Source organism: Scyliorhinus canicula, unplaced genomic scaffold (assembly GCF_902713615.1).
Source record: "Scyliorhinus canicula unplaced genomic scaffold, sScyCan1.1, whole genome shotgun sequence".
Classification (NCBI taxonomy): domain Eukaryota; kingdom Metazoa; phylum Chordata; class Chondrichthyes; order Carcharhiniformes; family Scyliorhinidae; genus Scyliorhinus; species Scyliorhinus canicula.
The window spans coordinates 90531-116842 of NW_024055498.1; the positions used below are offsets into that span (position 1 = coordinate 90531).

General features: G+C 45.1%; 2 protein-coding genes across 2 annotated transcripts in view; one reads left to right on the plus strand and one right to left on the minus strand.

The window, feature by feature from the left end:
• LOC119960362 (zinc finger protein 850-like) overlaps positions 1-3871 on the minus strand; it is a 58658-nt gene extending 54787 nt beyond the window's left edge. The window contains exon 1 of the mRNA XM_038788101.1: positions 3795-3871. The gene's annotated coding sequence lies outside the window, so the exon portion shown is untranslated. The remainder of the gene's footprint in view (positions 1-3794) is intronic.
• A 14929-nt stretch (positions 3872-18800) lies between these two features.
• Positions 18801-19448, plus strand: LOC119960358 (zinc finger protein 623-like; the record flags this gene model as incomplete). Its single annotated transcript, XM_038788097.1, is given in 1 exon segment — positions 18801-19448. A coding segment is annotated over 1 exon segment (648 nt), but the record flags the coding sequence as incomplete, so codon positions are not given.
• Positions 19449-26312: the final 6864 nt, after the last annotated feature.

Genomic DNA, 26312 nt, shown 5'->3' on the forward strand with positions numbered 1-26312 from the left:
TATTTTCTCTTATCTTATTTGCTGCTGACAACATGGAGGAATCGCAATCGCGCCCAAAGCACGTGATGTCAATGTTCAGGGTGTGTGACCTGCTCTCTGCCTCCCTTCAGGCAGGAAGATTACAGACTTTAAAAAAAAAAAAATCTTCTGCGACTCCGATTGCACAAATTCACGGGAAACAGCCGGATTTGTTTTTACAACTTCAGGGGGAGGAGGTTTATTTGATAAAGTTTAACAGAAAAAAAAGTTTACATGCTCTACAAATTGGAGGTTCACCACATTTCACCGAAACATTACAATTAAAAATGTAAAAAAATAAAAGACATTTAAAAATCAATCAATTAATTGATAAAGCTTCCAAATATGACCAGCAGGCACTTTGTTTTGGAATGTTTAAAAATCAAGATTAAAACGTTGACATCTCTTTGTTGAAGTTACAGCTGTGGTAAAACCATCGTTGGATCTCTCACCATTCTTGGATAAAGAGACTTCAAAGTTCAGAAAGCAACCAATCGCATCATTTCCCCCGCACTTTCTACAGCCGGCTTTTAACAATGCCGGCTGCTGCGGCCTTCAAAAAGGCTACGACTAGATTTCAGAAAATGCGGCCGCACTGCGCATGCGCAAAACTCTTGAGCATGTGCACAGATGAGCAGGCACACATGCGCAGTGTGGCCGCATTTTTAAAATATGTTCGTGGCCATTTTGAAGGCTGCTTGAAGCCGGTATTATTAAAAGCCGGCTGCTTCATGCGGATTTGCGCGATCGGGAGCGCCGCGACTGACGGCTCCGCGACCCTCCCGACATCTGCCCGTGACCCACACACGGGTCGCGCCCTCGACTTTGACAATGCCTGTGTTAAGAAGATGAGTGTGAGGAGTTGGAACCACTTTGTGAAGCCGCGAATCTTCATGGAATTTTTTTTTCCCAATTAAGGGCCAATTTAACGTGGTTCCAGGTTGGGCTCAAATCATCAATGAGGACTCTGACCTGTGGGAAGGAAGGAAACCCTGGCAGGTGGGCGGAGAGGATTCACGGACACCCGCTGGAGGCCCCAAACCCCCCAATAAGACCCATTGATTTTATTGTCAGTCTGCAGACAGGAGCTGGATAACTGAACCCAGGCAGAGGAGAGGGAGGGAGAAAACTGGGAGTGGAGGAAAGAAATGGCGTAGACGGTGAGATGGGTTTGGATTTCAGCCCAGGGAGAGTGTGAGAGACGGGAAAAAATGTTCCAGAGAAACTAGAATTGTCTGTTCAGAATTTCTATTGTGTACTGAGAGTGATGACTTTTTTTTTAAATTACAAAAAACATAAATTTAGAGTACCCAATTCTTTTTTTTCCCCAATTGAAGAGTAATTTTAGCATGGCCAATGCACCTACCCTGCACATCTTTTTGGATTGTGGGGGTGAGACCCACGCAGTCATGGGGAGTATGTGCAAACTCCATACGGACAATGACCCAGATTCGGGATCAAACCCAGGTCCTCGGCTAACCACTGAGCCACCGTACCTGCCCCTAGTGATGACTTTTATAAACTCCTTTTACAGGATATTACAAGGGGAGGATTTACAGATGGAAACTCAAATCAAACTTCACATCAAAATTTAACAGAGTCACTCCATTCATCAGGACCTGAATATCATTGGCCCGTGAATGTGGAAAGAGAAATGTTTGAGCTTTGACAAGAGTCATCGGACTCGAAACGTTAGCTCTTTTCTCTCCCTACAGATGCTGTCAGACCTGCTGAGATTTTCCAGCATTTTCTCTTTTGTTTCAGATTCCAGCATCCGCAGTAATTTGTTTTTATTTCAGAAAAATGTTTGTCTGGTCTTTCTGCAGGAAAAGATTTTCATGATCAGTGTGACTGAAAAATACCCGATACACACTCGAGTGAGAGTGTTCCAGTGAACTGACTGTGGAAAGAGCTTTTACCAGATAAACAGTCTGAAAAAAACATCACACCATTCAGAGCAGGGAGAGACCATGCACATGCTCTCTGTGGAGACAAGACAGAAACTAATCGTCAAAACGTGGAAAGGGACAAGGACACCAGCAGCATGCTGAAACCGTGGAAATGTGGGGACTGTGGGGCAGGATTCAAGTCCCCATGTGAGCTGGAGATTCATCACCATAGTCATACCGGCAACAGACCATTCACCTGTTCTGAGTGTGGGAAGGGATTCAATCAGTTATCCGAGTGAGGATTTACCAGGATGTGGGAGCCGAGCTGGTGAGGAAGCGAGTGGCCTTTAATAAGGTTCAGGCTGCTCTGCGTAAGAAAGGAGTTGGATTCGGGGCGGTATACCCGGCAAAGCTGCAGCTCACATACGAGTCCAAAGACTTCCATTTTGATAGACCGGAGGAGGCAAACACTGTAGAGCATGGACTGGGGTCCAGTTATCTGTATCGGACAAGATCTACGTTTCCAGTGGGTGTTGTGATATCCTCTATATAGTTTTTGATATTGTAATAAAATCTGTAGATATATTTGGGCGGGGGGGGGGGGGGGTAGGAAGACGGGTGAGCTACCTGATGACTAAAGAACTGTTTGTGTTTTACTCTGCGAGTGTATGGGTGCATGTGAGGCAGCCATCTTGGGTGGACTCTTGGCCTGTACATTTTGAAGATTTACTGGATAGTTCCTCATGGCTGATTCCGTGATGGGGGACAATTGTCCCCCTGATTCAGCTGGTCACCTGGAGCATTAGCAGATTATTTGGACCAGTGAAGAGGTGGAGGGTTTTCGCTCACCTAAAGAATCTAAATTCTGGTGTGATGAGGGCAGCATGGTGGAACAGTGGTTAGCATTGCTGCCTACGGCACTGAGGACCCGGGTTCGAATCCCGGCCCTGGGTCACTGTCCGTGAGGAGTTTGCACATTCTCTCCGTGACTGCGTGGGTTTCACCCCCACAACCCAAAAGATGTGCAGGGTAGGTGGATTGGCCACGCTAAATTGCCCCTTAATTGGAAAAAATAATTGGGTACTCTAAATTTATTTATTTTTTTAAAATAAAAAAATTCTGGTGTGATGTTCTTGCAGGAGAGTCACTTGCGGGTTAGAGATCAGACCGAACTGTGGAGCGGGGAGCCAAGTGTTTCACTCGGGCTTTGACTAAGGGTTAGAGATCAGACCGGACTGCGGAGGGGTGAGCCAAGTGTTTCACTCGGGCTTTGACTAAGGGTTAGAGATCAGACCGGACTGCGGAGGGGTGAGCCAAGTGTTTCACTCGGGCTTTGACTAAGGGTTAGAGATCAGACCGGACTGCGGAGCGGGGAGCCAAGTGTTTCACTCGGGCTTTGACGGAGGGTTTGAGGTGCTGCAATTCTAATCAATTAACCGGCCCCTCTTTCAGTCACTAGGATCATTGCAGACACTAATGGGAGATACGAGGTGGTCAGTGGGTCTTTGGGTGCTGATGAATGGCTAAGCCCCTAACTGGGACAATGTGTCATTTGTAAATAAATTGTTGGGATCCATCCCAGACTTGGATACACATCAATTGATTCTTGGGGAAAATTGTGTACTGGATCCTAAATGGACTGGTCCAAGCTGATTCAACCACTACAAGAACAAAAATGGAATGAAATCTGGACGGACCACCCGGCATCAACCCAGGCATCGGAAATGACAACAGCAAACCCGGCAAAAGATAAAGAAATCTGTTCCCATCAGTAGAGTATAAAAGGATTATGGGACACAGATTTAAGATTTTGAGCAAGATCCACAAGGGAGATAGGAAGTAGACATTTTATACAGTGAGTGGTAATGATCTGAACTCAATGCTTACACACAAAAGTCGATAATCTCCAGGTCCTGATAACCCGAATGGTGCTGTCAGAATTTGATGTGAGGATTGGTTGTGAGTTTCCTGTCTGCGAATCCCTTTCTAAGCCCCTGTGAAAGAAGTTTACAAAGGCATCACTGTCAGTCCAGAAATGAAATTCAGGAAAGATAAACATTTCTCCTGGTTAGTTTGCTGTGTGCAAATCCTCCGCTTCTAATCCCCTGTAAAAGAAGCCTCAGAGCTTCAACACCATTATCCCAACAAGACTAATAACCAAAGTCCGCAATCTTGGACTTGACCCTTCCCTGTGCAGCTGGAGCCTCGACTTCCTCACCAACAGACCGCAATCTGTCAGGATAGGCAACAGCACCTCCTCCACCATAGTCCTCAACACCAGAACCCCCGCAAGGATGTGTGATCAGTCCTCTACTGTACTCCTTATACACCCATGACTGTGTGGCAAGATTCAACTCCAACTCAATCGAAGTTTGCAGATCATACGACTGTGGTGGGCCGCATCTCAGACAACGACAAATCATGATGTACCGAAAACAACCTCTCCCTAAATGTTGGAAAGACCAAGGAACTGATCATCAACTTCAGGAAGCGCAGCACAACACACACTCCTATCTACATCAAGGCTCCGAGGTGGAGATGGTCGATAGCTTTAAGTTCCTGGAGGTCACCATCACCAACAGTCTGTCCTGGTCCACTCACATTGATGCAACAGTCGAGAAAGCCCAACAACGTCTCTACATCCTGCGGAAGCTAAAGAAATTTGGCTTCTCTACATTGACTCTCACAAACTTCTACAGATGTGTGATAGAGAGCATCCTGTCCAGCTGTATCACAGCCCGGTATGGCAACTGCTCAGTCAAAGATCGCAAGAAATTGCAGACTGTGGTGAACTCAGCCCAACACATCACACAAACTTGCCACCCCCACATTGATTCTGTATACACCGCTCGCTGCCTCAGGAAGGCAGACAGCATTATAAGAGACCCCTCCCACCCAGGCATTGCCTTCATCCAGACCCTTCCATCAGGGAGAAGATACAGAAGTCTGAAGACCCGCACATCCAGACATCGGAACAGCTTCTTCCCCACAGCTACAAGATTCCTCAACAACTCCCCCCTCGGACCGATCTGTTCCTTGTAACACTATTCCTGACACCCTATGCTGCTCTTGCTTATGTATTTGCTTTGTTTGGCCCCTTGTTCCGCACTGTAACCAATCACTCACTGTTTGTCGATGTACCATTTGTCAACGTTCCCTGTTGATTATTCTTGTGTCTACTATGTACATACTGTGTACGTTCACTCAGCCGCAGAAAAAATACTTTTCACTGTACTTCGGTACATGTGACAATGAATCAAATTCAATCAATCGAAAGAGCTTTGGAAACATGGGACAGAATGTGTAATAAGAGTGAAATGCGGAGAGCAGGATTTTCTTCCTTTTCTTTCCATCTCTGCCACCGCTTTGCATCATCAATAAGACATTGGAACTCAAAGACTAATCCAGTTTGATGGACAAGTTGTCTCCATTCTGAACAATGGGGAACAAGCCCCTCCCACTCATTGAAACATCGCCCCGACAAAGATAAGAAACGCGCATGCGCCCTGCTGCACATCCAATAAAGATGGCGGCCGTAAAGCCGAGCCAAGCAGAAGGAGCTGCACCTCCGCCCGGTACAAACTGGGTCCCGTAAAGTTTTCCGAGGTTTGCGGCTTACAACAGCTTTACACAACGTTTCCGCCCACTCCCGCAATCTCTCGCTCCCTCCATATTGTTAAATGCCTGTTACCAATTCCGGATCTGAAGACACAGCCCTTCGCCTTCGCCATTACCGACACTGCGCATGCTTCAATCACAGCAGGCCCCGCCCCTCATTCACTCCGATTGGTTGAAGGACCAGCTGCTCCCAGTCGGTGTCTGAGACCCGCCCCTCTTCTTGCTATTGGTCCGAAGCTGCCGTCAATCACCTGGGCATTGTGACGATTATTGACGGTAAGAGCGGCCACAGGCTCAGGTTGACTCGCTGATTGATCAATAATAACATTGTTCCACATTCGGCTCTGGGACCGCACTCGGGATTTGTCCGGGCAATGATTGACGGCAGCGCGGGAACAATAGGAGGAAAAGGGGATTGTTTGGAGGACCGAATAGGAGTGGCTGGTCCTCCAACTAATCAGTGAATGAGGGGCGGGGTTCTCGGGGTGCCGGCTCAGAAAAGAAGCAACCGCGCAGGCGTACGTGCCAAAACAAAGAAAGGTTCGTCTCCTTAATTTCTAACCTGGATGCATAGTGATGATTTTTGCAAACAGAGATTACAGCTATCGGACAAAAATTAAACAGATTGGGCATTATTTTCTTGAGAAATCAAGTAACTCAGTCATTACCTAATACAAAGCTTTAAAATGGTTGGGCAGGGGAGAGGTGGGGTTTATACTGCCACTTGTAAAGGGGTCGAAAACTGGGAGCCAGGAATAAACATGGACGGACGGTAGCACAGTGGTGACCACTGAGAAACGGTGCGGGATTTGCCGCTTTCACGCTTGACACTGAGAAGAATGACAAGCGCTGCTGCTTCATAGCGCCAGGCACCCAGCTTAGGTCACTGTATGAAGTCTGCACGTTCTCCCCATGTGGGTGTGGGTTTCCTCCAAGTGCTCTGGTTTCCTCCCACAAGTCCCGAAAGATGTGCTTGTTCGGTGACTTGGACATTGAATTCTCCCTCAGTGTACCCAACAGGCGTCGGAGTGTAGCAATTTGGGGCTTTTCACAGTAACTTCATTGCACAAGCCTACTTGTGACAATAATAAAGATTATTATTATAAACTGTGTCATAAATACTAATAATGAGAGGTATTAATAAATCCAAGAGGGAGATATGGACACATTTCTTTGTTCACTGGATTAGAATGTGCAACTTTGTTACCAGGGAAGGAGTTGAGGAAAGTGCTGGGATGTTTCCAAAAGGGAATGGGACAAGCACATGAGAAAAGGGAATGGAAAGATCAACTGACAGGCTGAGATGAGGTGGATGGGATGGAAGGAGATGTGTGTCGAGTATAATCAGCAAAACAGTTGGACCAACTGTGTGTGCATTGTAGAATCTAAGTAATTCAATGTAAACTTCTTTTACAGAATATAAGGATTGCAGATGGGAAATTCAAACCAAACATCATGTCAAGTCCTAACAGAGTCTATCGATTCATCAGGAGTTGAAAATCATCAGCCTTTCAATGTGGAAGGAGAAATGTTTGTCCTGCCTGAGAAAAGATTGCAAACATCTGTGTGACTGGAAAGGCACTGCGGCACATACAGAGTGATTGTTCCAGTGTACTGACTGTGCAAAGAGCTTTAACCAGTCACAGAGTCTGAAAAAATATTGCACCATTTACATCAGGAAGTGACCGTACTCAGGCTGTGTGTAGACGATTCTTCAACCCATCGTCCAACCTGGACAGACATAAGAACACCGGCACCACGGAAAAACCGTGGCAACTGTGGGGACTGTGAGAAGGGATTCAATTATCCATCTGAAATGGAAACTCATCGACGCAGTCACACTGGGGAGAGGCCATTCACCTGCTCTGTTTGTTGGAAGGGATTTACTCAGTCATCCAGCCTCTACACACACCAGCATGTTCACACTGGTGAGAGGCCATTCACCTGTCTGGATTGTGCAAAGGGATTTAATGCTTTATCCAACCTACGGACACACCATCAGGCCACTCTGATCAGAGACCGTTTAAATGCGCTGACTGTGAGAAGAGCTTTAAAAGCAGAAACGCACACACTGGGAAGAAGCCATTCGCCTGCTCGATCTGTGGGAAGGGATTCACTCAGTCATCCCACCTTCTGGCACACGAACATGTTCATACTGATCAGAGACCATTTAATTGTTCTGACTGTGAGAAAACTTTGAAGCAAACGGGATCTTCTGAAACGCCAACAAACTCACACTGGGGGGAGGCTATTCACCTGCTCATTGCATGCGCAGGACTGTGGCCGCACGCGGACCCGGCTTCCCAAACTCTGCCTCCCTGTAACTCCCCTCGCCACCCCCAGACCATCCCCCCAGCCCCCACCAAAGTCTACCCTGCCAACGGAATGGCTCCCCCACCCCCGACAGTGACAGCGCTGGACACAGTCCGCAGTCGCCACGTAAGGTCCCTGAAAGTTGTGAGGACACGTGTCCCACACCATCGGGGAGTCGGCCAATTGTGGGTGGCGCATTGGGGAGGGTCCCTGGTGATGTCCTGGGGCCGTCCATATGGCGTGCGGCGTACTCCTCGTGTATCCCATTTTAGGGGGCGGAGCATCGGAAAAACGGTGCCCCCTCTGATTCCAGCTAAAAATGGATTGTCCGGCCGATCGCGATTTCACCGATCGAAAAATCCAGCCGATTCTGGGCCAGGGTTTAGAGAACCCCAAAGTGCATCATGGATTGACCTGACCCACAATTTTAAATAGATTGTGGTTATGGGGAGCACAAGGTGTGATGCAACAGAGAGCTAAAGTATGTTTAAAACAAAAAAATGTTTATTCAATGAATCCAGTTAACATTTTATAAACACACAGTAAACAATTTATCAACTACCAATCCTGACCACCCCACCAAAAGAATACAGTACTCTATAGATAACCCGGATAACTTTCCAAACAACATCCATCAGATAAATTCTTTTTGAAATAAAGACAATAGGTTTAAATGTTCTACAGAAACAGGTATTACTTTGAAATCATCAATGATCACAAGACATAGGAGCAGAATGAGGCCGCTCGGCCCATCGAGTCTGCTTCATTCATGCCCGATATTTTTCTCATCCTCCTCATTCTCATGAAGAAGGAGCTTTTAAAGATCGAGTCACCTTGTTCAACATCAAACTAAACTCACTGTCTTCACCAAGTAGATGCTATCTGTAAAGTCTCAGGCAAGCGACCACTCGGAAGCGATGACTGTCGAAAAAGTTGATTTATTCCTCTTACTATTTACATCTTCTGCTCACCAAAGGGTCTCCCGCGCCGGCCCACACCTGGGGCAGGATATTTATGTTCCAGCAGTCCCTGGAAAAGGTGGGGCAGCTCCCCCTCTCACCTCACCTGGGTAAATAATACTCAGGTGAGGCCACAGGGACTCTGGGGTTGCATATTCCTGGGCCTCCTGTAGGGTTAGAACACTACCCAGGCCATGGAGGCAGATTAGGAAACCCTGTCCCTAGATTGGTTCAAAATTGAGGACGTGTTGAAGTGAGAATGTAAATTACAGGAGCGCTGGCAATAATCTCCCAGTCATTCCTGGGGGTGCCAGAGGACTGGAGAATTGCAAATGTTGGCAAAGATTGGTAAGAGACTCGAGGACTGGAAAATCTTTAGGGGGCAACAGAAAGCTACTAAAACAGCTATAAAGAAGAGTAAGATAGATTATGAGAGTAAACTGGCTCAGAATATAAAAACAGACAGTAAAAGTTTCTACAAATATATAAAACAAAAAAGAGTGGCTAAGGTATGTATTGGTCCTCTAGAGCAGTGCTGCTCAAAGTGTGGACCAGTACGCGAGCCATTGTCTGCCGGTACTTGGAGTGTTTCCAGAAAAGAAAGAGACAGTAGTGATATTCAACGCCACGGGAGACTGCCGGTCCCTGGCACATTGAAAAAAAAACTGCCGGTCCGCCACATCAGATAGTTTGAGAATCACTGCTCTAGAGGATGAGAAGGGAGACTTAATAATGGGAGATGAGGAAATGGCTGAGGAACTGAACAGGTTTTTTGGGTCGGTCTTCACAATGGAAGACACAAATAACATGCCAGTAACTGATAGAAATGAGGCTATGGCAGGTGAGGACTTTGAGAGGATTGTTATCACTAAGGAGGGAGTGATGGGCAAGCTAATGGGGCTAAAGGTAGACAAGTCTCCTGGCCTTGATGGAATGCATCCCAGAGTGCTAAAGGAGATGGCTAGGGAAATTGCAAATGCGTTAGTGATAATTTCCCAAAATTCACTAGACGCTGGGGTGGTCCCGGTGGATTGTAAATTAGCAAACGTGACACCACTGTTTAAAAAAGGAGGTAGGCAGAGAGCGGGTAATTATAGGCCAGTGAGCTTAACTTCGGTAGTAGGGAAGATGCTGGAATCTATCATCAAGGAAGAAATAGCAAGGCATCTGGATAGAAATTGTCCCATTGGGCAGAAGCAGCATGGGTTCATAAAGGGCAGGTCATGCCTAACTAATTAAGTGGAATTTTTTGAGGACATTACCAGTGCAGTAGATAACGGAGCCAATGGATGTGGTATATCTGGATTTCCAGAAAGCCTTTGACAAGGTGCCACACAAAAGGTTGCTGCATGAGATAAAGATACATGGTGTTAAGGGTAAAGTAGTAGCATGGATAGAGGATTGGTTAATTAATAGAAAGCAAAGAGTTGGAATAAATGGGTGTTTCTCTGGTTGGCAATCAGTAGCTAGTGGTGTCCCTCAGGGATCCATGTTGGGCCCACAATTGTTCACAATTTACATAGATGATTTGAGTTGGGGACCAAGGGGAATGTGTCCAAGTTTGCAGATGGCACTAAGATGAGTGGTAAAGCGAAAAGTGCAGAGGATACTGGAAGTCTACAGACGGATTTGGATAGGTTAAGTGAATGGGCTAGGGTCTGGCAGATGGAATACAATTGACAAATGTGAGGTTATCCATTTTGGTAGGAATAACAGCAAACGGGATTATTATTTAAATGATAAAATATTAAAATATGCTGCTGTGCAGAGAGACCTGGGTATGCTAGTGCATGAGTCGCAAAAAGTTGGTTTACAGGTGCAACAGATGATTAAGAAGTCAAATGGAATTTTGTCCTTCATTGCTAGGGGTGGAGTTTAAGACTAGGGACGTTATGCTGCAATTGTATAAGGTGTTAGTGAGGCCAATACCTGGAGTATTGTGTTCAGATTAGGTCTCCTTACTTGAGAAAGGACGTACTGGCACTGGAGGGTGTGCGGAGGAGATTCACTAGGTTAATCCTAGAGCTGAAGGGGAGAATAGACTGGGACTGTACTCGTTGGAATTTCAAATGATGAGGTGGGATCTTATAGAAACATATAAAATTTTGAAGGGAATAGATAGGATAGATGCGGGCAGGTTGTTTCCACTGGCGGGTGAACACAGAACTAGGGGGCATAACCTCAAAATAGGGGAAGTAGATTTAGGACTGAGTTTAAGATGAACTTCTTCAGTCAAAGGGTTGTGAATCTATGGAATTCCTTGCCCAGTGAAGCAGTAGAGGCTCCTTCATTAAATGTTTTTAAAATAAAGATAGATAGTTTTTTTGAAGAATAAAGGGATTAAGGGTAATGGTGTTCAGGCCGGAAAGAGGAGCTGAGTCCACGATCTCAATGAATGGTGGAGCAGGCTAGAGGGGCCAGATGGCCTACTCCTGCTCCTAGTTCTTATGCACTTTTTCAAAAAGAACAGTTCCAGCAATTACAGACCAGTTAGTTCTGAATATCCTGGGAAAGGAGTTCACTAAAATCAGCAACAACTCAAACCAGCGGTTTTGGTTTCTGTTTCTCTTCCTGCACAATGTGACCCTCAACTCATGTTTACAGTGATCCACTTCCCAAACAGAGATCTGTGGCTTCATTAATTTCAGCCCAAAGTGTAACCATAGGAAGAGGAGGCTTTGCAAACATCCCACCCTTAATGATGAGATTCAGTACATCAGTCCAAACGACTGGCTCTCAGTCCAAAAGACTGGCTCTTGTGTTTGTGGTCCCGGGAGTGTTCCCAATACATTCCCTGGATCCGAGGGTTAGGAAACACTCTGGAAGGTATGGGGAGCTCGGACCTGTCCATGGGAGTAACTGAAGGTATGAGAACTGGATTAAAAAGAAGAGACCCTAAAATGGGACAGTCGGGAACAGGACACCAGTTAGATTCCTCTTATCTTGGAGAAATTACTGTCCCTGCTGTGTATCTGAAAAAACATAAATTCATTTGACACATATCAGAATATTAAACTGCAGCAAGTTGTGGGATGATTAACATCAGCATGAACATTCTCCAACTGTCAGAATGAACATGGTTCAGTCGTGGATGTGATTAACAGCAGCATTAACAACAGAATCCAATTCCAGTTGTTGCTTGTGAACTCTCTGGTGTCTCAAGAGGTGGGACAAGTGGATGAATGTCTTCCCACAGTCAGAGCAAAGAAACGGCCTCTCCCCAGTGTGAACTCGCTGGTGTGTCAGAAGATTGGATGGTTGAATAAATCCCTTCCCACACGTGGAGCAGGTGAATGACCTCTCCCCAGTGTGAACTCGCTGGTGTTTCTGGAGGCTGGAAGACAGAGTGAATCCGTTCCCACACACAGTACACCTGAATGGCCTCTCCTCATTGTGAACTCGCTGGTGTGTTAGCAGATCAGTTGAGGTTTTGTAAATCTTCTCACATTCAGAACATTTGAAAAGTCTTTTATCCGTGTGAACCAGTTGGTGTTTAGCAAGGTGGGATGATCGTGAGAATCCCTTCCGACATTTAGAGCAGGTGAATGGCCTCTCCCCAGTGTGGACTCTCTGGTGTATCAGCAATTCACTTGTGGTTTTATAACTCTTCTCACATTCAGTACATTTGAAAGGTCTGTTATCCGTGTGAACTAGTCGGTGTGTAGTGAGGTAGGCTGATCGGGTGAAACCTTTCCCACACACAGAGCAGGTGAATGGCCTCTCCCCAGTGTGAGTACATTCATGTTCAATGAGTGTCTGTGATCGTATGAACTGCTTTGCACAGTGAGAGCAACTGAATTGTCTCTCGGTGGGAACAACCTGGTGCGTGACCAGGTCCTCGGAGCTTTTAGAGTTGTTATCACAGCCTGAGGGGTTAAAGAGCCTCTCGTCAATGTGAACTTGCTGGTGTGTCAGCAGGTGGGAGAACTGAATGAATCCCTTCCCACATACGGAGCAGATGAATGGCCTCTCCCCAGTGTGACTGCGTCGATGATTTTCAAGCAGGGATGGATAATTGAATCCCTTCCCACAGTCCTCACACTTCCTTGGTTTCTCCATGGTGCTGGATTTGTTGTGTCTCTCCAGGTTGGATGATCAGTTGAAGCCTGATCCACACACAGAACATGTGTACGGTTTCTCCCCGCTGTGAATGTTGTGATGTTTTTCAGGCTGTGTAACTGGTTAAAGCTCTTTCCACAGTCAGTTTACTGGAACTCTCTCACTTGGGTGTGTGTTGTGTGGGTCTCGGTACTTTTCCAGTCACACTAATGTTTCCACAGTCAGTTCACTGGAACTCTCTCACTTGGGTGTGTGTGTATCTCGGTGCTTTTCCAGTCACAGATGTTTAAAATCTTTTCCCACAAACAGAACAGAGAAACATTTCTCCTTCCACATTCTCCGATGTCATTCCGATTTTGATGTCGCGAATGATTCTGTTACATCTCTGTGACGTTTTGTTTGAGTTTCCACTTGCAAACTTTTCTCTCCTAATACCCTGTAAAAGAAGTTTACAAACATCATCACTGTGTAGTAATAGAAATTCAGAATAGACAATTCCAGTTTCTGTGGACTAATCTTTTATCGCTTGTTACCCCAAATAAGTGGTCCAAACAAACTGAAAGAAGATAAAATTAGCAACAAAATCAAAGGGAAGCTTCCTAACTAAACCAGAATGTTGCTTCCAGTGTTTTGGAGTTGCTCTGTATCGAGTTTCCCACCAGTTGTGGAAGGTAGCAAGAGTACCAGTGGACACCACTGCTTCCTTTCAATGAAACGTTGTAAGGCAGTCTGACAGGCGCCCAACCTCCAGAGAAACTGCTCATTGAGGTTCAACAAATTTCTGGAACAAAATTCCAGATCCAAGAACAGGTCCAGAAGTACTTCTGATTTACCCAGCCTCCTCCACACTGGACAGCCAAAGATTAGGAGCCTGGGGCTCAAGTGTAACCAAAGTTGAGGAGCAGCCCCTTCAGGAAACTATACAGAGGCTGTAACCTCTCACCCTGAATATATACATGGCTTCATGCACTCTTCTCGACTGCAGCCTGGGTGATGTTGTTTAACTTGTTGCCAGAACGATGCTTTTTCGGGCACTAGGACCAGGCCGGGAATAGACAACGAAGCCCCGCCGATTACACACCTTTCCCAAGACAATCAGTGTCCTCTCTCCTACATTACTCTGATGGAGTTCAGAGGCTCAGAGGAGGAAAAAAAATGAGGACGGTTTTGGACCGTGGGAAAGACTAGAACGAGGCGACACACTTTAAGAATGAGAGATTAGGGGGGGGGGGGAAGACGCCCTTGCCTTTGCCTCCCTGATCGACCGCCGTAGAATCCTGTTTGGCTGGCGGTCAGCAGCACCACCCAGAGCTGCAGACTGGCTGTCGAACCTCTCAAAATCTCTCCAAATGGAGAAAATCAAATTCGCCATCTGAAGGTCAGACGACGGCTTCCACAGAACATGGGCCATTCATGCAATTGTTCCGGGACCTGTTCGTGGCCAACGAACAAGAGGAAGAATAGTCGGGTGGCCAAGAATCAGGGGAAAATGGATGGGAATCGGGGGAAGGTAGCCTGGGGGGGGGGGGGGGGGGGGGGGGGGGAGGCTACGGGTTTGTTATGGGGGTTTGTTCTCATGGTTTTATGCTTATTTCTTTTTCTTGTTAATTTATTGTTTTTGTATTGGAGGGGAGGGGTTACTGTTTTTCTCTGTTGTGATAAAATTTGTTGTTGAAAACTTGAATAAAAATTATTCCAAAAAAAAAGGAAGGACAAAGCCGCAAGCGACAGCCTGATGGCAAGCTAAGGCCTAAAACCAAATTGTAAATAAATGCCTATAAACATGTGCCTCGGCCATATTGGGGAATGTAAAATATGTATGCCGGTTAAAGGGGGTGGCCACAGTATTTATGAAGATGCTTGCCTGTAAATATACATGTTAATTTTTGCGTGTTTTTTTTCTAATAATTTATAATTTGTTGGATATAAAATATGAAAACTCAATTAAAAAAACATTTCCAAAAAAAAAGAATGAAAGATGGGGAGAACGTGAAGGCTAAAATGAGGATAATGTTTTTGTTTCCGAGGTTCATTAGTCTGTGGAATTCACTTCCCCAGAGAAGTGGAGGCTGGGGTATTGAATTTATTTAAGGCAGAGTTGAATAATAGATTTTTGATAGACAAGGGAGACAAGGGTGCAGGTGGGTGGTGCAGACAGGCAAAGGGAACTGAGACCACAACCAGATCAACCCTGATATTATTAAAAGGTGGAACTGGCTTGGAGGGCTGAATGGCCTGTTCGTCCTCCTAAGTCCCAGTCCGATGGGTTCAACCCAGCAGCATCTCCACCATCTCCACTCCAGCCCAAATTGCTTCTGCATCCAATGCCCATTCTAACTGATCCCTGCTCATAATTGGTCTGCCCAGACTTTCTGTACCTGCGCATTCCAGTCTTTTTGATTAAGATAGGATGCACTCACATACACAACTGTTTCTGGGTTGAACTGTGCTCCCTCTTGGGAGGGGTGTGTTTTTTTTCTCTCTCTCTCTCCCTTCCACCATGCCCCATATCGGTGTGTCCTTTACAAGTGGTCTGTGCTGCTCGTTTGGTAGCCTTTCTGCTGATGTGGTGGTGGGCGTGTGCTGGCATGAAATCTGGTGGTTTTGTTTTCTTGTTGATTGGTTTCTGTTTCATAACAATAATCTTTATTGTTACAAGCAAGCTTACATTAACTGCAATGAAGTTACTGTGAAAATCCCCGAGTCGCCACATTCCGGCCTCCATTCTGGTACACTGAGGGAGAATTCAGAATGTCCAGTTTTGGTATATTGTGGATGTTTTTACTGTATTGCTGAATGTTTTGTATTCAGCTGTGTTCTTTTGTAATATGGAGTTGTTAATAAACTAAAATATCTGTATTGACCCATGCAGGGAATTCTGGGTAGCATGTTCCACCATTTAAATGTAAGAAAAAAGAAAGATGATGTGTCAAAACCACAGAAAAGAAGAACGATATAAAACAACGAACATAATCTGCTTCCATTCCGCATAAGTGTCAGACAAAATTAATATATTAATTGTAATCAAATACTGTGACTTAAATCCTTCAGTTTATCATGTTTCTTTAACTCAATTTCTGAATTCAGATTCATGTGCTCAGTCTTTTCTTCCTGAGTCTCTGAACTCCATCAGACAGAGGATGGGACAGTGGACAGTGGACACTGATTGTCCTGGGAAACAGCAGCAAGAGGAGCTCAGAGACCAGAAGGGCAAGGGAGCAGTGAGGTCTGTCACCAGACTTCAGGGCTGGAACCCGAGTTGGTCAGTCAAGTGAGTGAATATCTTTTTTTTATTAGTGTCACAAATAGGCTTACACTGCAATGAACTTACTGTTCGGGTACACTGAGGGAGAATTCATAATGTCCATTTCACCTAACCTGTGGACTGTGGGAGGAAACTGGAGCACCCGGAGGAAACCCACGCAGACATGGGGAGAACGTGCAGACACCGCACAGACAGTGACCCAAGCCGAGATTCGAATCAAGGTCCAACAATGTATATTTTAAGAATGTCTTCCATCAACTGGGCAGTTGGCTATTTGTCAGGACTTTGATTTCCTGTTTAGAGTTTCAGACAGTTCTGTCCCAAGTGAGATGTTTGAAGGTTTTTCATCTTCCTCGTTGCATATCGATGTTCATTAACGATACATAAATTGTTCTCCCTGTGCCTGCGTGGATCTCAGCCCCAAAGACGTGCAGGGTAGGTGGATTGGCCACGCTAAAAAGGATACACAAATTGATTTCCCTCGCATTAGATATCTATTTTCCAATATTAGATGGATAGGGCTTCACACATCGACACTACGACCAAGAAAGCATAACAGCACCTATACTTCCTCAGGAAACTATGGAAATCCAGCATGTTGACATTGAATCTTACGATTTTTCAGATGCAGGAAAACATGATAGGAAAACATCCTATCTGGCTGCATCACAGCCTGCTGTGGCAACTACTCAGCCCAAGACCATCAGAAACTACAGAGAGCAATGAACACAACCCCAGTCCATCATGCGCCTTAGGTCCTCAGCGCCTTAGTTCCACTTCTAACCACTATGCCACATGTTTCCCTCTTACTTGGATTTACGTATCATTTTTATCCCACTCGTCCAATCTTCACATCATAGCAAACAAAAATCACTATTCACTAATTGGGATGATCAATGGGGCGTGTATTACCCGGCATTCCCCGCGGTGGTGAATGTCCCCGATCGACACCGCAGGACAGCAGTGCGCAGGCGCAATGCCTGGGAGTAGTTGGAGCATGCGCGGTGTGTGATGGTGGCTGGGAAGAAGACGCTTCTTTGTCTCATGGGCAGCGGGTAAGGATGTGGAAATCCGAAGGAAGCGATAGAGCCCACTCTGGAGGGAGAGAGTTTCTAAGCACCGCGTGACTCATTTATTTGTCGAAAATGATGGTCTCTTTCCTAATGTTCCCAATTAAAGGGCTGGATTCCCCAGGAGATGGCTGACATTTAAGGGGGCAGTAAATTAATATTGGGCAGAGATATATCAAATGTAGCGGCACCGTCACACAGTGGTTAACACTATTGCTTTCCAGCTCCAGGGACCTGAGTTCGATTCCTGGCTTGGGTCACTGTCTGCGCAGAGTCTGCATGTTCTCCCTGTGTCTGCATGGTTTCCTCCCGGTGCTTCGGTTTCCTCCCACAAATCCCAAAAGACGTGCTGTTAGGTGACATTGGACATTCTGAATTCTCCCTCTGTGTACCCGAACAGGCGCCGGAGTGTGGCAACTAGGGCCTTTCACAGTAACTTCATTGCAGTGGTAATGTAAGCCTACTTGTGACACTAATAAAGAATATTATGTTCTGAAGGTTAGTCTTTGGATTTCTCTTCCACAGGGAGCAGCGGAGTCAAGGGGGGGTGTCATTGAATATATTGAAGCACAAGTTGGACAGATATTTTATTGACGATGGGGTTAAGGGTTTTGGGGATCAGGTAGGAAAATAGAGAGAAAGCTGAGATGAGGAGGGATTTCTTCACTCGAGGATGTGGTGAAGCTTTGGAATTCGCTGCCCCAGAGGAATGTGGAGTCTCAGTCATCAGGTATGTTCAAAACAAATATTGATAGGTTTCTAGATGTTGAAGATATCGAGGGATATGGGGACCGTGTGGGAAAATGGTGCTGAGGTAGATCGGCCAAGGATCGCATTGAATGGTTGAGCAGACTCGGTGGGCCGAATGGCCAACTCTTGCTCCTATTCTAATCTCTGTGTCCTGGACAGGAAGCAGTGAGCTGAGCATGGCTCTGTCAATCAACATGAACCAGCACCTTCAGGAGAATTGGAAGGGTGAATATTAGATACAGCATGAGAATGGAGGGAGAATGTGTGGGGTGGAGATTTATAGCTTTTGGAGATCGAGAGACTAAATAATGTTCCATAGGAACTAGAAGTGTCTGTTCTGAATTTCTATCCTGAACTAACAATGAAGACTTTTGTAAATTGTTTTTAAAGGATATTGGACGAGGAGGAATTATAGACAGAAATCTCAAACACCACGTCTTGATGTGACAAACTCACTTGATTCCTTCTGATCTGAAAACAACGGGCTCTGAATATGAGAAGGAGAAATGTTTGTCCGATCTGTCGGCTTCAAAAGATTTTAAATGTGAATGTGACTGGAAAAGCACCGAGACCCGCACAACACATACCCAAGTGAGAGTGTTCCAGTGAACTGAAGGTGGAAAGAGCTTTAACCAGTTACACAGCCTGAAAAATCATTCACAGTGAGGAGAGACAGTGCACATGTTCTGTGTGTAGACAAGGCTTCCACAGATTGTCCAATCTGGAGAGACACGAGGAGACCCAAAACATGGAGAAACCGTGGAAATGTGGGGACTGTGGGAAGGGATACAGATTCCCATGTGAGCTGGAGACTCATCGACGCAATCACACTGGGGAGAGGCCATTTACCTGCTCTCAGTGCGGGCAGAAATTCATTGATTCATCCAACCTGCAGAGACACAAGCGATTTCACACTGCGGAAAGGCCATTCACCTGCTCTCAGTGTGGGCAGCGATTCACTCAGTTATCCAGCCTGCAGCCACACAAGCGAGTTCACACTGGGGAGAGGCCATTTAGCTGCTCTCAGTGTGGGAAGGGATTCACTCGGTTATCCAGCCTGCAGACACACCAGCGAGTTCATACTGGGGAGAGGCCGTTCACCTGCTCTCAGTGTGGGAAGGGATTCATTGATTCATTCAAACTGCAGAGACATCAGTGAGTTCACACTGGGGAGAGGCCATTCACCTGCTCTCAGTGTGGGAAGGGATTCATTGATTCATCCACCCTGCTGAGACATCAGCGAGTTCACGCTGGGGAGAGGCCATTCATCTGCTCTCAGTGTGGGAAGGGATTTATTGATTCATCCACCCTGCTGAGACATCAGCGAGTTCACACTGGGGAGAGGCCATTCACCTGCTCTCAGTGTGGGAAGGGATTCAGTCAGTTATCCACCCTGCTGAGACATCAGCGAGTTCACACTGGGGAGAGGCCATTCACCTGCTCTCAGTGTGGAAAGGGATTCAGTCAGTTATCCAGCCTGCAGAGACATCAGCGAGTTCACACTGGGGAGAGGCCATTCATCTGCTCTTAGTGTGGGAAGGGATTACATAGAAACATAGAAAATAGGAGCAGGAAGAGGCCATTTGGCCCTTCGCGCCTGCTCTGCCATTCATTATGATCATGGCTTATCATCCAACTCAATAGCCTAATCCCACTTTCCCCTCCATATCCTTTGATCCCCTTGCCCTAAGTGCGATATCTAACTGCTTCTTGAAAACATACAATGTATTGGCCTCAACTATTTCCTGTGGTAACAAATCCCACAGACTCACCATCTCTGCCCTAAATTGTCTACCCCGTATCCTCAGACTGCGACCTCTGGTTCTGTACACTCCCACTACCGGGAAAGTCTTTCCTGCATCTATCCTGTCAAGTCCTGTTAGAATATTATAGGTTTCTATGAGATCCCCCATTCTTCTGAACTCCAGCGAATACAATCCTAACTGATTCAATCTTTCATACGTCAGTCCCATCATCCCAGGAATAAGTCTGGTAAACGCTCGCTGCACTCCCTCTAGAGCAAGAACATCCTTCCTTTGATAAAGAGATCAAAACGGCTCACAATATTCCAGTTATGGCCTCACCAAGGCCCTGTATAATGACAGCAAGATATCCCTGCTCCTGTACTCGAATCCGCTCTCAATGAAGGCTAGCATAGCATTTGCCTTCTTTACCGCCTGCTGTAGCTGCATGCTTACCTTCAGTGACTGGTGTACGAGGATGCACATTCTCTCCTAATTTATGGCCATTCTCCCCGTGTCTGCGTGAGTCTCACTCCCATAACCCAAAGATGTGTAGGGTAGGTGAATTGGCCACACTAAATTTCCCCTTAATTGCATAAAAAAATTGGGTATTTTACATTGTTTTGTAAATCATTAATCTATCTTCTGAATATCTTGGTCCGAGCACCGATCCCTTTGGTACCCCACTAGTCACTGCCTGCCAATTTGAATAAAAGCCATTAATTCCTACTCTCTGTTTCCTGTCTGCCAACCAATTTTCTACCTACCTCAACACACTACTCCTAATCCCATGTGCTTTAATTTTACACACTAATCTCTTCTGCGGGACTTTGTCAAAAGCCATCTGAAAGTCCAAATATACCACATCCACTGGCTGCCCCTCGTCAACTCTACCAGTTACACCCTCGAAGAATTCCAGTTGATTTATCAAGCAAGGTTTCCCCTTCAGAAATCCATGCTGACTCTGTCCGATCCTGCCACTGATTTCTTAGTGCTTTGCTATAAAAGTCTTTGATAATTGATTCTAGAATTTTGCCGATGTCAGGCTTACTGGTCTGTAATTCCCTGTTTTCTCTCTATCTCGCTTTTTAAATAGTGGAATTACATAAGCCACCCTCCAATCTGCAGGAACTGTTTCAGAGTCTATAGAATCCTGGAAGATGACCACGAATGCATCCACTATTTCTAGAACCACTTCCTTAATTACTTTTGGTTGCAGATTATCAGGCCCTGGGAATTTATCAGCCTCCAATCCCATCAGTTTCCCCAACACTATTTCTCTCCTAATATTGATCTCCTTCAGTTCCTCCCTCTCACTTAATCCTGCGTTCCCCAACATTTCTGGTGTCTGATTTGTGCCCTCATTTCTGAAGACAGAACTAAATTATGTATTTATTTGCTCGGCCATTTCTTTGTCCCCTATTATACATTCCCCTGTTTCTGACTGTAAGGAACCTACATTTGTCTTCAATCTTTTTCTCTTCACACACCGATAGAAACTTTTACAATCAGCCTAATTTCCTGTATTAGGCCATTCCCAACATCACCACTGCAGTTTGGGGGTATATATACAATGCCCATTAATTTCCGTGTCCCTTTGGTGTTTATCAGCTCTACCCACGCAGATATCCTTCCCCACAATTGCATTCATTTCCTCTGCCACTCCACTGCCTTTTCCTTTTTGTTAATCCTTCCTAAATACTGAATATATTCAATTCCCATCCCTGGTCATCCTGCAGCCATGTCTCCACAATCCGGATTATCGCACACCTGTTTACATCTATTTGCGTGATTCACTCGGTTATGCCGTCTGCAGTCACACCAGGGAGTTCACACTGGAGAGAGGCTGTTCGCCTGCTCTCAATGTGTGAAGGGGTTTTGTAATTCATCGCACTTTTTTAAAATATCAATTTAGTGAACCGAATTCTTTTTTTCCAATGAAGGGGCAATTTAGCGTGGCCAATCTACCTACCCTGCACATCTTTGGGTTGTAGGGGCGAAACCCACGCAACACGGGGAGAAGTTGTCTCCACACGGAGACAACGTGCAAACTACACACGGACAGTGACCCAGTGTCGCGATCGAACCTGAGACATCGGTGCTGTGATGCAGCAATGCTAACAACTGTGCCACCATGCTGCCCACTTCATCACACTTTCTGAGACACCAACAAGTTCACAACTGATTACAGGATTCTGCTGTTATTGTTTCTGTTGTCAATTGCATCCAGGACTACATTTTGTTCATTCTGTTGGTCAATGGGGATGGTCAGAGGGTTTCTTTCTGCTGGACTGGCCAGTCTCATGGCTTCTCCCCCAGTGGGGTGATTCTCTCTGAGCCTTCTTGCAAATATCTGGTTGCACATTTCACAAGAATCAAAGAGTGAAAGGGTGTTTGGCGGTTAGAAGATGTTTCTGTACCATTTCTGTTTGGAAACCCCCAAAATATGCCACATTGCCATGAAGATGGGCTACGGTGGTTACATGGTTCTTTTGCTTAATTGATCTTGGCGCTTCGCACAGAAGAAACTATCAGGGAATGAGGGGCAAGTTATCTGAGGTGCACTGAGAAACTACATTCAATAATGTGGCAGGTGACAGGCAATCACTAATATTTATGGAATTATTACAGAATTACACGGGGATCGGTTAGCTCAGTTGGCTGGTTTGTCCTGAGTGACACCAACAGCACAGGTGAAATTCCCATACCGGCTGAGGTTAGCCGTGGTCTGTCTCAGTATTTATGCTCCACATGAGCCTCCACCCACCCCTCTACATCTCTCCCCACCAGCATCTCCTTCTATTCCTTTCTTCCTCATGTACGTATCTAGCTTTATGTTGAAGGTATTCATGCTGTTCACCTCAACCACTCGCTGTGGTAGCGAGTTTCACATTCTCACCACTCGCTGGGTAATGAGGTGCCTATTGAAATTCCTATTGGATTATTGAATCCCTTCATAATCTTAAAGATTTCCATCAGGTCACCCATCAGTCTTCTCTTTTCCAGAAAAAAGCAGCCCCAGCCTTTCCTGAGTGTTAAATGCTCTCAGTTCTGTACATTATGAATCTTTGTTGCACCTTCTCCAGTGCCTCTATTTCCTTTCTCTAAATGGAGATCACCAATGTTGACAGAGCTCCCAGTGTCGTCGAACCATCGTTTTAAACAGGTTGAACATTTCCTCCGTGCTTTTCAATTCTATCCCTTGAGAATGGAACCCTAGATATGGGCCCCACACTTTAGGAAAAACGTGAAGTTCTTCGAGAGGGTGTAGAGAACATTAACGAGAATGGCACCAGAGATGAGGGACTCCAGTTAGTTGGTTGCTCTGGGGATCTGGGATCAAATCTGCCGATGACAGATATTGAATTTGAATAAAATCTGAAGTTATGACATTGTTGATTGGTGTAAAAACCCATCTGGTTCATTAATGTCCTTCAGGAAATCTGCTCTCCTTACGTGGCCTGGCCTACACGTGACTCCAGATCCACAGCAATTTTGTGGTTGATTTGTAAGTGCCCTCTGAAATAGCCTCACAAGACACGCAGTTCAGGGGCAATTGGAATGAGCAGTAAATGCTGGTCCAGCCAGTGACACCCACCTCCCATGAATGAATAATTTTTAAGAAGGCGCATTGTTCAATCTGAAGACGAGTAAGAAACTGTCTCTTTGAATGGATTTGATTTATTGTCACGTGTACCGAGGTACAGTGAAAGGTTTTGTTCTGCGTACAGTCAAGAAAGATCATTCCATACTTGAAAAAACTCAGACATACGATAAATACACAATGTAAATACATAGACACAGATCCAAGGTGAAGCGTAGAGAACTAGTGTATCTTGTATCAAATGTATCAATTAAAAATTACTGTATTAATTAGCTACCAGTCTGTAACAGATGATTAAATAAGCAGTGATCCTTAATTGATTTACAATTAAACAATAATGAATTAGTAGTTATAGTAAAAGTTTGAGTTTTATTTGTTGTAAAAATGTAAAAGCTTCATTGCTGTGTATATAAAGAATGTGCAATGAGGATAAATATAGCGGCAAGAGAGACCTTCCAACTCTGATTAGCCTCAACATTTAAAACTATGTAAGGAATTGTGCAGAATCAGGTAAAGGGCTGTTATGAAACTGTTCGATTGTATTCCTGTCAAAAGTAATGAAAGAAGGTGGTGACAGCAATTAAATTTAACTAGTGTCCAATTGATCAATGGTTATGTTACAACAGGCCCAACTCTGACATGAGGTAATGGTCACATTGGGGATAAAAGTCGAGGTTCCAAAGGTCTTCCTTGCTGGCCAAGTAATGAAGACTCTTGAACATAAGAACTAGGAGCAGGAGTAGGCCATCTGGCCCCTTGAGCCTGCTCCGCCATTCAATGAGATCATGGCTGATCTTTTGTGGACTCAGCTCCACTTTCCGGCCCGAACACCATAACCCTTAATCCCTTTATTCTTCAAAAAACGATCTATCTTTACCTTAAAAACATGTAATGAAGGAGCCTCAACTGCTTCACTGGGCAAGGAATTCCATAGATTCACAACCCTTTGGGTGAAGAAGTTCCTCCTAAACTCAGTCCTAAATCTACTTCCCCTTATTTTGAGGCTATGCCCCCTAGTTCTGCTGTCACCCGCCAGTGGAAACAACCTGCCCGCATCTATCCTATCTATTCCCTTCATAATTTTTAATGTTTCTATAAGATCCCCCCCTCATCCTTCTAAATTCCAACGAGTACAGTCCCGGTCTTCTCAACCTCTCCTCATAATCCAACCCCTTCAGCTCTGGGATTAACCTCGTGAATCTCCTCTGCACACCCTCCAGTGCCAGTACGTCCTTTCTCAAGTAAGGAGACCAAAACTGAACACAATACTCCAAGTGTGGCCTCACTAACACCTTATACAATTGCAACATAACCTCCCTATCTTAAACTCCATCCCTCTAGCAATGAAGGACAAAATTCCATTTGCCTTCTTAATCACCTGTTGCACCTGTAAACCAGCCTTCTGTGACTCATGCACTAGCACACCCAAGTCTCTCTGCACAGCGGCATGCTTTAATATTTTATCGTTTAAATAATAATCCTGTTTGCTGTTATTCCTACCAAAATGGATGACCTCACATTTGTCAACATTGTATTCCATCTGCCAGACCCTAGCCCATTCACTTAACCTATCCAAATCCCTCTGCAGACTTCCAGTATCCTCTGCACTTTTTGCTTTACCACTCATCTTAGTGTCATCTGCAAACTTGGACACATTGCCCTTGGTACCCAACTCCAAATCATCTATGTAAATTGTGAACAATTGTGGGCCCAACACGGATCCCTGAGGGACACCACTAGCTACTGATTGCCAACCAGAGAAACACCCATTAATCCCCTCTCTTTGCTTTCTATTAATTAACCAATCCTCTATCCATGCTGCTACTTTACCCTTAACGCCATGCATCGTTATCTTATGCAGCAACCTTTTGTGTGGCACCTTGTCAAAGGCTTTCTGGAAATCCAGATATACCACATCCATCAACTCCCCATTATCTACTGCACTGGTAATGTCCTCAAAAAATGCCACTAAATTAGTTAGGCATGACCTGAACCCATGCTGCGACTGCCCAATGGGACAATTTCTATCCAGATGCCTCGCTATTTCTTCCTTGATGATAGATTCCAGCATCTTCCCTACTACCGAAGTTAAGCTCACTGGCCTATAATTTCCTGCTTTCTGCCTACCTCCTTTTTTAAACAGTGGTGTCACGTTTGCTAATTTCCAATCCACCGGGACCACCCCAGAGTCTAGTGAATTTCGGTAAATTATCACTAGTGCATCTGCAATTTCCCTAGCCATCTCTTTTAGCACTCTGGGATGCATTCCATCAGGGCCAGGAGACTTGTCTACCTTTAGCCCCATTAGCTTGCCCATCACTACCTCCTTAGTGATAACAATCCTCTCAAGGTCCTCACCTGTCATCGCCTCATTTCTATCAGTCGCTGGCATGTATTTTGTGTCTTCCACTGTGAAGACCGACCCAAAAAACCTGTTCAGTTCCTCAGCCATTTCCTCATTTCCCATTATTAAAACTCCCTTCTCATCCTCTAAAGGACCAATATTTACCTTAGCCACTCTTTTTTGTTTTATATATTTGTAAAAACTTTTACTGTCTGTTTTTATATTCTGAGCAAGTTTACTCTCACACTCTATCTTACTCTTCTTTGTAGCTTTTTTAGTAGCTTTCTGTTGCCCCCTAAAGATGTCCCAGTCCTCTAATCTCCCAGCAATCTTTGCCACTTTATATGCTTTTTCCTTCAATTTGATACTCTCCCTTATTTCCTTAGATATCCACGGTCAATTTTCCCTCTTTCTACCGTCCTTCCTTTTTGTTGGTATAAACCTTTGCTGAGCACTGTGAAAAATAGCTTGGAAGGTTCTCCACTGTTCCTCAACTGTTCCACCATAAAGTCTTAGCTCCCAGTCTACCTTAGCTAGTTCTTCTCTCATCCCCTTGTAATCTCCTTTGTTTAAACACAAAACACTAGTATTTGATTTTACTTTCTCACCCTCCATCTGTATTTTAAATTCCACCATATTGTGATCGCTCCTTCCGAGAGGATCCCTAACTATGAGATCATG